Source organism: Melozone crissalis, unplaced genomic scaffold (genome assembly GCF_028551555.1).
Source record: "Melozone crissalis strain CALT ecotype California unplaced genomic scaffold, PUWL_Pcris_2 ptg000106l_1, whole genome shotgun sequence".
NCBI lineage: Eukaryota > Metazoa > Chordata > Aves > Passeriformes > Passerellidae > Melozone > Melozone crissalis.
The window spans coordinates 2,235,380-2,248,167 of NW_026535883.1; the positions used below are offsets into that span (position 1 = coordinate 2,235,380).

Below are 12,788 nucleotides of genomic sequence, written 5' to 3' on the forward strand. Positions count from 1 at the left end.
TATTTTAAAAAATGCTCTTCTCTCCTTCCACCCCTCTCCATTTTTCTAAATAAAGGATATGATGTGGTGATGGTGGCAGTGGTGGAGGTTTTTTCCCTAAGCAAAGAGGGCCCCCTCGGCGCATTATTCTTTTCAAATGTGAAATGAGGTGGAAAATCCTCATTTCACGACAGGAAGGACAAATATTGACACAAAGTTAATATTTGTCAGGAGCCCTAGAAGCAACCTGAGTTGCTAAAATCTCATCTAGATATATGTGCTGGTGTGTTTATGTATATAAATAAATAATAAATTTGCCTTGATGATGGGTGGAACCTGCAGAAAGCAAAGTCTGCTCGCTGAGGTGGAGGAATTATCTGCAGAGGGTGAACAAACACACGCACATTCCATGTATCATTTCTCTCTCTTCTTGTGTGGAACAGGAAAAACAGGTGAATTCATGAGCCCAAAGCACATATGTCCCCTTCCTCTGCCTGGGTACACAAGATCACAGCATGAAGTTCAAAAATATATGAGTATCTTCAAATTTCCCACACATGTCTAAGGACCATAGTTGACTCTTTTTTCCCCATTTTTTTCTCCCTCTCTCACACATGTGTGTGTGTGTGTTTGTGTGTGTGTGCAAACACATACAAATAGAACCTGTGTAATCCAATTTCACCCATGGCGGGGGGATGCCTCTGGAATTTATCACTGCTATTGTTCATCACCGATGTAAATAGCACATGTCAGCTCAATATTCAGTGGTCACTCAGTATTTATTAAGTCCTGTCCACTCTGGCCTTTTTTAGAGGAAAGCCCTGAGGCAGATTAGCTGCTGGCCATGACACGCCGCGTCACTTATCTGTTCTCATTGATTATCAGAGTCAGCTGTGGCCAGGACTCACTTTTTTCTTCTCCTCTCAGACCCCCTCTTACAAGCACCCCTGCTTGGATTTTCATGAGGAAATAATCAGATTAGGGCTTCAGTGGCGAGTTCATATGGAGTTCTCTTTCTCCAATGTGCTACTAACCGAATAAACGTGTTTTGTGGTAAATTGTAAATGACATTATGATTACTAAGGCCAGCATGGGTTTCATTTAAAAGTGATCGAAATTGCAGACTGCAGAAATTGTGACTGGCAGATAAGGCCATTTGGAAGAAGACAAGCAGTGATGCGTGTGTGTGTGCGCGGGTGTGAGTGTGTGCAGGAAACCAAGCCAGCCCCATTTGCAAGGCAGGCGGGGCCAAGGAAAGTTCTGAGAAATCATGAAGTATCATCAAATCCCATTTGTAGACATGAGAAATGTCACCAGGGGGAGATGGGGTGTTTCCAGGAGAGCCGTGGATGAGATGTGTCAGCCTTTGTGGGCAGGCTGCTGGCGGCACAGCGCGTCCTCCCAGCGCTCCGTGACAATTCCAGTGTCTCTGTGCACAGCATTTCCACTTCTGTTCTGAACAGAACTGTCCCTCACTCTCCTTTTGCCTCCAGCACAAACTGACAGCAAAATACTACAGCAAAATACTTACACTGAAAAGCAAAAAAAAAAAAAACCCAAGGAAAAGCAAGAAAAGGGAAGCAAATTTGTAAGCTGGTGTCTAAAAATAGAGGGGTTTGTACAGATCCCATCTCATTTGGACATCCTCCCTGAGCAGAGCTCAACGTTTATGTAATTCCATTGCTTCCCTTAGGGACTTGCTGAGGGAGAGCTCATTCTGGGGAATGTTCACAGACCATGGCCTGCGCATGATGATTCCCCTGGAAATACATAATGCACAGGATCCAGGCTTTGAGATGTAACTAAAGGCAGAACCCAGAATTATTAATTGGAATCATAGCATAGCTTGAGTTGGAAGCAACCTTAAAGATCATCCAATTCCAACACTCCTATCATGAGCAGGGACACTTTCCACTGCACTACATTGCTCAGAGCCCCATCCAACACTTCTCATTTATATTTTAATAGTTTGCTACTTTTATCTAGCAGAAATTTTCACATAATGTGTCCTTGATAAGTGGTGTCTTTTAACCCTAATGTCCTCTTATTCATCCAGAAGTTTGTGACTCTTAAGGATGTTGCTGTCCCTTATTTTTTATGTGAACTGAATGCAAGTGCCCATGTGCTGAATGAGGAGCACAGAGCTGGTTTGGACATTGGCCACGCTTTGCCTAACACATTTGTGAGCACAGCTGACTAAGGAAGGAGCAGGCTAGGTGAGGGAAGGAGAATTCTAGCTGACTACAGCAGCAAGTTCCTCCTTTGATTTTATTTTGAAGAGAGGAAGGAAAAACAGAAACCCACATATTTTTTCTAAGATGCTCCAGGCAGAAATGTTTATGTTTTTGGTGCCTGTATCTGAACTCATTTACTTTTATTCTCTCTTTATAATCAGTGGTGATCTCATGGTTACAGCTTGAGGCACAATTTCTCTCATCTTAAAGCAGAGACCTGTATTTAGTTAGATGGAGCACACTATAAACTTATAGCACTATTCAGGATTTTGACAAAGGTATGGAGTGGCAGCACAAGGGGGAATGGCACAAAACTAACAGGGGTAGGGTTAAATTTGATATTGCAAAGAAATTCTTTACTGTGAGGATGTTGAGGCATTGGCTGCCCAGAGAAGTTGTGGATTTCCCATCCCTGGAAGTGTTCAGGGATAGGTAGGATGGGGGCCTGAGCAACCTGGTCTAGTGGAAGGTGGCCCTTTGCAGGAGAGTTGCAACTAGATGATAATTAAGGTCCAACCTTGCAACCCAAACCATTCAGTGAGTCTAGGATTCTAACTCAGAAGACTGTGTGCATTACATCTCTTCTCTCTAGAGCCTTCCATAAAAGGATCCTCTTGACTTGTCTGCAGAGGCACTTGGGAGGGGATTTAGTGGAAATCCAGAGATGTGTGTAATGACCTTCACCCCCATTTTGAAAGAACAAGATGTTATCTGAAGTGGTTTTTGCACTGCCATTCATTGTTTGTTACACCTACAGATGTTGCAGCTACTGAAAGAAGTCCAGGTGACACTCTGCACTTGTGTTTCAGTGACAGGATCCCACCTCTGGTCAATAAATTATAATATTTTAATATGCAATCCAGATGATTAAACAGAAGTATTTTAGGGTGAATTTCATTGGTTTTAAACTGCTTTGAATAGATGGTTGGGGAATTGGGTGTGTTTCAGTTATACAAATGTGTGTTTAGTGTAAATTCTTGTGCTGTGGGGTGTCCTTGCAGGGCACATGTCTTCCATAGACCCTGTGTCACATGTCTCAGGTACCTCAAAACATCTCAGACAAATCTAGACACCTGCCTGTGAGCAAATGGTTGAAATTCAGATCTCGGCTGACTGCAGTGGGAGTTTGGACATTTGGAACACGTGTGAGAGTCTCCTGTATTTGTAGGAATGTGAATCTGATGGTTTCTTCCAGCTTCTCACTTGATGAGGTCGTTCATCACTGGAGTAGATTAATGATGTTCTGGTCCTTTCGAGTGTTTTCTGTTTGAAGTGCAGTCTCTGTGAGTGGGATGACACAACACTTTGTAGGGTTAAATTATCTTTTCAAAGACTTGCAGTCATGCCCTGATTCATCACTCTGCTACAGGCTTGGGACCAGGAAAAATGTAGAAGGCACAAGGACATAGGGACAAAGTGCTGGGTCAGACAAAAAGTCTGTCTTGCATGTATGCTCTTTCAATGGATACTGTAGTTTTATATGTAGAAAGAACAAGGTAGGTGCATGTGTTGCTTCTCTGTCATTTGTTTTCAGTCCTCAACAATCTTCAATTCCAAGACATCTAGAAGTAGATGTAGTTTCTACCTATTTAATATCTCTCAGTGTCCAGGCTTCTTTTGAAACTATATAAAATTTTAGCACTAATTTAATTTTAACATTAAAATGACTTTTATTTTGGAATGAGAAAATAAGGACCTATTAAAAAAAATTTGAGATTATGCCTGAAGCAATTAATTTTTTCTCCCATCTCCCTTTATTCTCTTCTAGGAATTTATAGAGATGACAGTAAGTGCCTCTTCAAGCCCTCAGTACAAGGCTACTTCTGCAAACAGACAGATCATGCACTTGTCATCTTAGAAAACTTGGATTCCAGTGTGGACAGCCAGAGACTGTTCCCAGTGGTTACAATGACTGGCAGCTTTATGGACACCTTCACTGATGAGACCTCGCATTCTTTGTGTCACCCTGCAGAGTATCATTCCGCTTTCTTCTCTGTTCTGCCCTCCACCAAACTCACCACAGTTTGCTTCCCAGACCTGGCACCTCTGGCTTTCAGACTCTACCTCCTCAGTGGCCAAAACACAACCAGGCTGCCCCTTGCCATGTTCTTCTCTGAACCACTCAGCGTCCGTGTTTTCATCCAAGGGAATTATGTCTCTCCGACCCCATCTTCTTTTTCACTGAACTCAAGGGCAGGGGCCAATTACTTCAGCTTTGAAGACAACCTTCTCTATATTCTCCTCCATGAGAAGGAACCTGTGGAAATAGTTGCTGGCCTTTCCCTTCTTGTGGCTTTCACTGTAACTGAGGCTGCTGTGGAAGAGGGTGAGGAAACCATAGCACATCGATTGGCTGATTTCTTGAAGATTGGTCATGACCAAGTCAGAGTGGTCTATAATGTGCTGGGAAGTGAAAGCACTTTGCAGGTAATCTCAGCCAATGCCAGCAAAAAGAGATATCACTGCCCTAACATGGCATTTTGCACAGCCTTTCAGAGCAGATACAGCCCACAGGAGGAGGGGACACAACCAGGGAGCACCAGGACTCTGCATCCACCTGATAGGGCTGGTCCATCCAGAGTGCTGATCATTGAGCTGGGTGATCTGCCGGGTCATCCAAGAAATGAGCTGACAAGTGACAGCCTAAAGAGTTTGGCCAGAACAATTATCAACACTCATCAGACTGGAGACCTTCAGAGTGGCCTTGGCTTGCCAATTGACGCCTTGATGGTGACTCAGTCTGCTTTGCTGTCCCCAAGAGAAGGTAACAGTAGGTAAGTAGCAGATGAATCATCACCAGATACTGATTTAAGTGTATATCCACTTTATGTGCTTATTAAGTTCTCTATTGACTGAAATATGACTAACCATGATGAAATATGCTCTAAAGTTTCCATGACTTGCCCAGAGAAGCTGTGGCTGCCCCATCCCTGGAAGTATCCAAGGCTGAGTTGGACAAGGCTTGGAGTAACCTGATCTTTTGGAAGATATCCCTGCCCATGGCACAGGGTGGAACAAAATCACCTTTAAGATCCCTTCCAACCCAGACCATGATTCTGTGATGTCAGAGCTATGCCCAAGTACTGGCTAGATTCCCAAGCATCAATTACCTTGTTTTTCTGTTGGTGCTCATGAGTCTCTGAAATGCAGAGATGTCAGTGGTGCCCTAAATGAGGAACAGAGTTCCTGGAAGTCTGCCTTGAAACTATAGAGAATTGGGTTAATTCAGGCTAACATAGCTCTTGCATTTTAAACAATTACTTCTATGAATGTTCATAAATTGATGTGGCAGCAGGGATGTGTTTTTACAGATGAGTAGTTGCCTTAACTATCTTGAAGATCTAAACATTTATTCATATACATTTAAATCTAGGGCTTGCAGGATAGAAGCCACTACTCTTCACCTTGATGCCTTAGTATGGACTCTAAGTGTTGATTATTTTTACCTAAAATTCTAGAGATCCATTTGGTCTTGATGATTCAGGATCTGGACATGTCCAATACTACCTGAACATGTGCCTAGATGTTGGATCCTGTTCCTGTTCTTCTGTCCCAAATACTTGCCCATTTCCTCTTGTCAGCCTCTACCTCCAGATTCCCATGAGAGCACCTGGTTCCTTTCCTCCACTTTTACATCAGTAGCTTTCTGGGCATTGACTTTTCCTCCTCCTCCTCCAGATACCTTCAAAGTAATCAAATCACCTCACTGTCTGCTTTGGAAAAAAATCAAAATATTTCAGTTCTGGTGAGTGTTTCTTTCTTTCTCTCTTTTCTGAATCTGTTTGGAAGTCGGCATGACTGAAAGTCAAGGTTTCCTTCTTGGCATATTCCCCAACTTTGGACATTTTTAAGATTCAGCTGCGCAGTGTGCTGAGCCACCTTGACAAAATCATGATTTTTCCAAGAAAGGTTGGACCACAGGATCATTGAGGTCCCTTCCAACCCAGTATTCTATGGTTGTATGGAATTGATGCCAAATTCAAAAGTATTAAATGGTATTAAATGGCATTAAATCCTCTTTTCTACTGGCACAATTCAATGATTCCATTAGCCCATTCTCCCACAGAAACAGGAGAGCTTCCTGGTCTTCTGTTTGCTCACTGTATTCTTTAACTCCTTTTCAGTTCTGACTCTCCAGACCCAGTTCCCTCTGTTTGTACAGATACTACATCCCACATGATCTGGGCCCCCATGTTTGACTTTTCTTTTGGTAATTTATCAGCCACAAACACTCCCATGCATTTTATCAGTAGTGACTTTATATTTGTATCTCTATGCAGATACAGCAACAGACCTGCATCTCATTTTGACAAAAGAACACAGGATACTCTTTTGCTTTACAATAATTTCCCCCTGGAACTCCCTTTTGAGCTCTGCCAGTCACAGAGTTCTTGGTCAGTTTTGTACATACTAAATTTTATTGATATTCAATACCCAGACTCACTTTTTGAAGGTCTTTTTTCCTTCTCCTCTACAGCAATGAGCAGCCCTTTCTCTCCCTCCTTCCTCTGTCCCCGTCTTGCTCTTTTCAGCCTCTTACAGCCACTATTTGTGCAGCCCAGATGTCAGCCCTCCAGATGTCAGCCCTTGTCTGCAGAGGAGGCTGTGAAGAGCAGGGCTGGGATGGGAGCAGACATCAGTGTATTTCAGCATCAGATCCTGAAACTGTATTAAAAGCATATGGGTAATATGAAGAAGGTAATATCCCATCTGTTTTTAATAGGGGACAGAGGATTTGATGTTTGGCCATCTTATTGTGTACTCTCTTGATATTGCATAAGGTTATTTTTTGATGTTGTGCACTACTGAGGCTTATCCAAGTATAAGTATATTCCATATATTCCATCTATGCAAGAAAGAAATTGGATTTGTCTAAGAATTACCCTCTGAAATTAATTCCACATCCTCTCCCATTTACTGCTGACCCATGGACCATCCTGATGTCTGCCAGTGATACAAACTGCTCACATGCTTAACTTTTCTAGTAGACCTTGTGTGGTTCGTGGTGGAAAAGCAGCCAGAAGGAGGACAATGGTCTGTGACTGTAGGAATCTTTGTTATGTTGTTTTGGTTTTGGTTTGTTGGTTTCAGCTGTAGGTGGTTTTTTGTTTGTTTGTTTGTTTGTTTGGGGGTTTGTTTTTTTTTAGGAGGCAGGATATTATTTTTGTTTTCTTTTGGGTTGGGTGGGTTGTTTTGTTTTGTTTTGTTTTGCTTTGCTCTTGTGCTTTTGGTTTTGGGGTTTTGTTGTTTTTTTTGTGGTGTTGCATTAAGCTCAATGAGGAATTCTTAAGTGCAAGATCAGATCTTAAATCAGGGCCAGTTTTGAAGATATACTGCATTTTTGATCAGCTGAACCAACATCACTGTTGTGAGTGGGTTTGTTTTTGTTACACTGAAGAACACTGCAAAATGGGACAGCAGAAAAATAATGTGGGAAATTTAACAGTGGGTAGTGGGGTCCTGGCACAGGTTGCCCAGAGAAGCTGTGGCTATCCCTGGATCCCTGGCAGTGTCCTAAGCTAGGCTGGATGGGGCTTGGAGCAACCTGGGACAGTGGAAAGTGTCCCTGCCCATGGAAGGGGGTGGAACTGGGTCATCTTTAGGATCCCTTCTAGCCCAAAGCATTCCATGATTTACATGATCCCAAGACATGATCCCAAGAGACCACCTAAAGGAGGGAAGCACCATCTTCTGTGTGCCAGCAAGGAAACCTCAAGGCTGCCTTTTTTTCAGGCAGAAATGACATCTCCACACTGGGACTGCTCTCCCAGCTGTGTTTTGTCTTCCTGTCTGTGCACACTGTGAAAAGATTCCAAGCAGCATGGATCAGGAGAGTTCCCTAGGATGGAGGATGTTTTACTACAGACGCAAGAGCAGTGCTAAAAGCCTTGGATTCACTGTCCCAACTATGGGAAGACCTGGGATCTTTATTGAAGAGAACACTCACATCACCAGATCACAGGTCTGGCTCAGAACTCACCCACCCTCAGCTGCTCGGGCTCCTCTGCACTGTTGTTTATTGCTCCCCATCAGTCATAGCTTTTCTGGAATTACTCATGGCTGACATTTCCGATGCAATAAAGCCACAGATAACCTGTGAAATGAAATCAGGGTTTTCCTGTTGGGACATGTACTGTCCCCAGTGTCTATCCGTCTCCATTTAAGCAGCACATGCTGGCACAAGCACAGATAATGGGGCTGGGATTACAAGTCAGACAAAGGATTCCAGTGTATTTTTCTGTGGAAGGAAAAAGGGAATATTTTCACACATGAGTCATGCGAAACCCGGTTGGACCATCAGAAATACACAGAACCTGCACTCCTGCCAGGCCCATCTCCTTGGGCTTTCAGAGCAGTGAATTGTCCTGCATCATTATCATTCTCAACAACCCTCAATTTCAGAGAGACCTTTTCTCTCTGAAAGGAGGTTGGAGCCAGGGGGAGGTTGATCTCTTCTCCCAGGTAACAAGCAACAGGAAAAGAGAAAATAGCCTCAAGTTGCAAAAAACTCCCATCAGGGGAGGTTTATGTTGGATATTAGGGAAAAAAATCGTTCACTGAAAGAGTGGTCAGGCTTTGGGACAGGCTGCCTAGGGCAGGGGTGGAGTCACCACCCCTGGAAGTGCTCAAGAGGTGAATGAATGGGACATTTGGGGACATGGTTTGGAGGTCAACACAGTGGTGCTGATTTAATGGCTGTATAAATAGTATTAGAGGTATTTCCCAACCATAATAATTTTATGATTTTGTAACACAACAGCAACCACATAAAGATCTTTAATCAGCACAGGTTGGAGGTTTATTTGCAGCCCAGGACAGTGAGGCTGAAGGGGAGCCTTGGAAACCCTGCTGTGGTAAGGTATTAGTCAGTAGGTCTGTATATCACACTGCCAAGCCTTTAAAAACTATGGCTTGTCTGTTATGATTTGAAGTGCTTATATACATTATTTTAATTTAACTCCTTTGTTAGGGTCACTTCAAGCACGGCTCATTAATTTGTCAAGAGAAGACAGAGGTGATTGCTGTGACTGCTATAGTCTTGCACAGCTGGAGAGTCAGAGATGCCTATCACATAGTTTATCTTCCAGTAAAATGCCTGTGTATAATAGATACTGTGATGTATTTACAGATAGAAATCCCTGCTTTGCAAAATCTTCCTAATATCAATATAAATATGACAGAACAGGAAGCCCAATGATAAATATATTGTGTATCTTTGTGCAGGTGCCTTTATACAAAATCAGGAATGTAATTCTGGGCAGTTGTCCAGAATCCATTTAGTCCCTATCCTCACTCTACTTCAGGGTGCTTTGCTCCTTCTTAATTGACCTCTAACTGGACAAAAACTGAAATATTTTTTGTTGAGAGTTATGTTTGAGGTAGCATATGAAAAATGGTGCTTTTGCAGGAAATTTGAGGCTCACAGCAAGGAATAAAAGGGAAGCAAATTATCAAAGAATGTCTCATTCCAATGGCAATTCCCATGCAGAGCACTAAATGAGATATTACAACTAATTCCCTGTGTCACGTGGCACATATGCAGGCAGCAGGGCTGGAGCTCAAACTAAATGAATTCTGACCCCTCCTAACCCCAAAGTTCTTGGATTTGGTAATTTTTGTGAAGATTTTAGGCAGGCTGCTCTGTGGAATTGCACAGGGTTTTATAAAAAAGAAAGACCTGACAGCTCTTTTCCTGCATAAGTAAACAAGTTTTTCCTCCAGTGAGCAGGCAAAGGCAGGATGCTAAAAATCTCCATGTCAAGAAGTGCAGATATTGTAGCACCTGAGGTTATTTCAAAGTTTTATTTGCTGCACTCCTCAAGTGTGTGAAGGTGCAGAAGTGATGATACTCAGGAGCTTAAAGTAAGCTTAAAATCTCCTTTGATTTAAACTTATTTAATTTTAGGTTAGATATTCACAGAGTTAGACTTAGGTTAGATATTCAGTGTAGAGAGCGTATTCTTGTGTAAAATATGCCAATCACTCACAGCTGATGTACAAAAAAGGACAAATTCAGTTCAAGTAAGTAAAAGGAAGGACATTTAAGATGATCATGGAAACTGAGTTTATTTTAAGAAATAAGGAAAAGAATGATAAAACCATTTAGTAAAGAGTTTGTTTAACTTGGCAAAGCAAATCAGGAAGATATCATTCTATCTGTGAAAATATGTTGCAAGAGTAAATAACAGTGAGGAATCTCTCGATAATAATGGACAATGACAGAACAGGAACAAAGGCATACAAGGCATTGAGAGGTAAATTTGCACTTAAAAATAGAATTAGGTTCCTCCTCAGATAATAAATTGGAAGAGCCTTGCAATATAACTGGAAAGAGAGCATTTCACATTTCCATTCAAGACTATTTTCTATAATTTTTCCCCACATGGCCAAAATTTTATTATTAATTTTATTTATTTTTTTTTAATTTATTTACTTAATAGTTTGAGGATAGTTGAGGTGGCCAACATCTCTTTTACAGTCTACATAAAAAGGTAAGAAATTCCACATGAAAAACCTAGAGGGTTTTCCATCAGAGGAAATTTTGGTTCTGTAATGGGTTCTTTATGGGAGTGATGGGATAAGAAATATCATGAGTATGAAGTGGGCGTTAAAACTTGAACAAAAAGTGTCATGTCAAATAAAACTGCCTGATCAAAAGTTGTACTTTTGGAATCAAGATGAATTTTTTATTGTCAATTCATAATTCTTTTCCTAGTGGGAAACTTAGTTGTGAGATGGGCTGGAAGAGGTCGGTGGTCATTGGGAACTTCGAGACTCAGACACATCTTCCCACAGTGAAAGTGGTGACAATGGATGTAAAAAGAGTTTATGTGAAGGGATTCGGTGTCAATAGAATATTTATCCGTCTCATCAATAGTGAAATTTTAGTCTGTTTCTAATTTTTTGCTTCTGGTAGAATTGAAATTGGCCATCAAAACTGAATTGTCCATTTAAGGAAGGCCCAGTCATACCAGGGATGATGGCGCCACAAAATGTCTTTAATTATGTGGAGATTAGGCCCCAGATCTACTGTTTTAACTTTTTTTTTTCCTTCATATTTAAATCAAGGAAGGAGAACTAAGGAGGTATCTTTTGACCTAAGTCCTTGGTCAATAGCGTAACGGAATTGCTGCTTAAATGTAAATGTTTTTCATTCAGACTGTTCCAAACAAGCACAAAATATGATGTCTGTCCATAAGACTGTTTGGTTTTGAAGGGGAAAATACCAAAAGCAGCCCTTCGTGTATGAGCCTTGTGTGAAGCCAGCATTTCCCTTGCAAGTTTTCCAACAAATCTCCAAACTACCATCCATGGATCTTCACATTGGCTCTCTAATAATAGTAGATAAATAAAATAACAGTTTTCCACCACTACTTTCCTGGGCAGAAACCATTCTGACAGTGTAGGGTTAAGACGGTCTATCACCAAGACACATTTCACCTCTGAGCCTTAAATTTTAAACTAAATTTCTGTTAATATCTTGTGTACCTGGTGAACGTATCCAAGAATTTGTCATTCCCACTCAAAGGTGACAGCTGTGAATTACAAGATTCAGGCAATTAGGAGTCCTACCCTCCATATAGCTCTGGTTGCTTGCTCTGACAATGGCTTTCCAAAACTCAGCTGGCTTCTCTGCAGGAAAGGAGCAGGAGGTAGGAAAGGTGCAGTGATCGCAGGAGAAAGCAGAGGAAGGGGAAGGTGGAGAGGGCAGGAGAGATTTGGGAAAAGGAACACAGGACTTTGCATCTAAGGGAAGAAGGAGAAATAAATTGCCACATATCCCGCACACCAGTCTTGGTCTTTGAAACTGAAGGGTTTGTGTTAATACATCTCAGTTAAAAATGAAGAGAATCAGTTCAAGGGAAGTCATTCCCTATTCCAGTGTTCCCTCAGAAGTTAACATTGTCCTGATAGATGCAGGAGATCCAGCAGTGTCCCTGCCATGCTTCTCAAGCACTGTAAAGAGATCTGATCCCAGCACTGGTACCTCAGTGCTGTCAAACAAAACCTGCCTTGCTTGTGTCACACACGAATTTATTTCCTCTCCTAACAACGAACGGGACCTGCGACATAAGCGATGATTTACACGACACAGGCGCCAGCAGAGAGGAGCTGCTGGCCACATCTCCAAGGGACCAATCCTGTCCCCACTCCGCCTTATTTAACATGTGAGTGGTGTCACCTCTATCAGCAGAGCTTGTCTGCTGTGACATTCGAGTGAGTGACGGCCGTGTCAGCTCCCAGGCCAGCTCATTCTGCTGTCGCATCGCGTTCTTGGCCTCCGCTGCGCGTCTATGGGAAAGGGGGAAAAATTCTTCCACATGCTTTGTTAGCAGGAATCTGGTGAGCAAAAGGTTAAATGGCTTGGGGTGCTGGGTGTTTGTGGGGTAGTGCGCGTGTGTATATATGCATGTGAGAGTGTGTGTGTGTATATATGTATTAAAAAAAATTACATATAGAGATATAGAGATATATATATGTGTACATACACAGGCACCTTGGTTTGGCTGTAGGACCTCGTGCCCGCAGGCCACAGTCACATTATCATCTGGAAATTGGATAACGACAGCACAA

The 12,788-nt window shown here is 42.1% G+C and overlaps 1 protein-coding gene across 1 annotated transcript in view; it reads left to right on the plus strand.

Annotated features, from left to right (window-relative positions):
* PKHD1 (PKHD1 ciliary IPT domain containing fibrocystin/polyductin) overlaps positions 1-12,788 on the plus strand; it is a 238,112-nt gene that overhangs the window by 206,321 nt on the left and 19,003 nt on the right. The window contains exon 59 of the mRNA XM_054291748.1: positions 3,982-4,987. Within this exon, the coding sequence (XP_054147723.1) occupies positions 3,982-4,987 (1,006 nt within the window). The remainder of the gene's footprint in view (positions 1-3,981; positions 4,988-12,788) is intronic.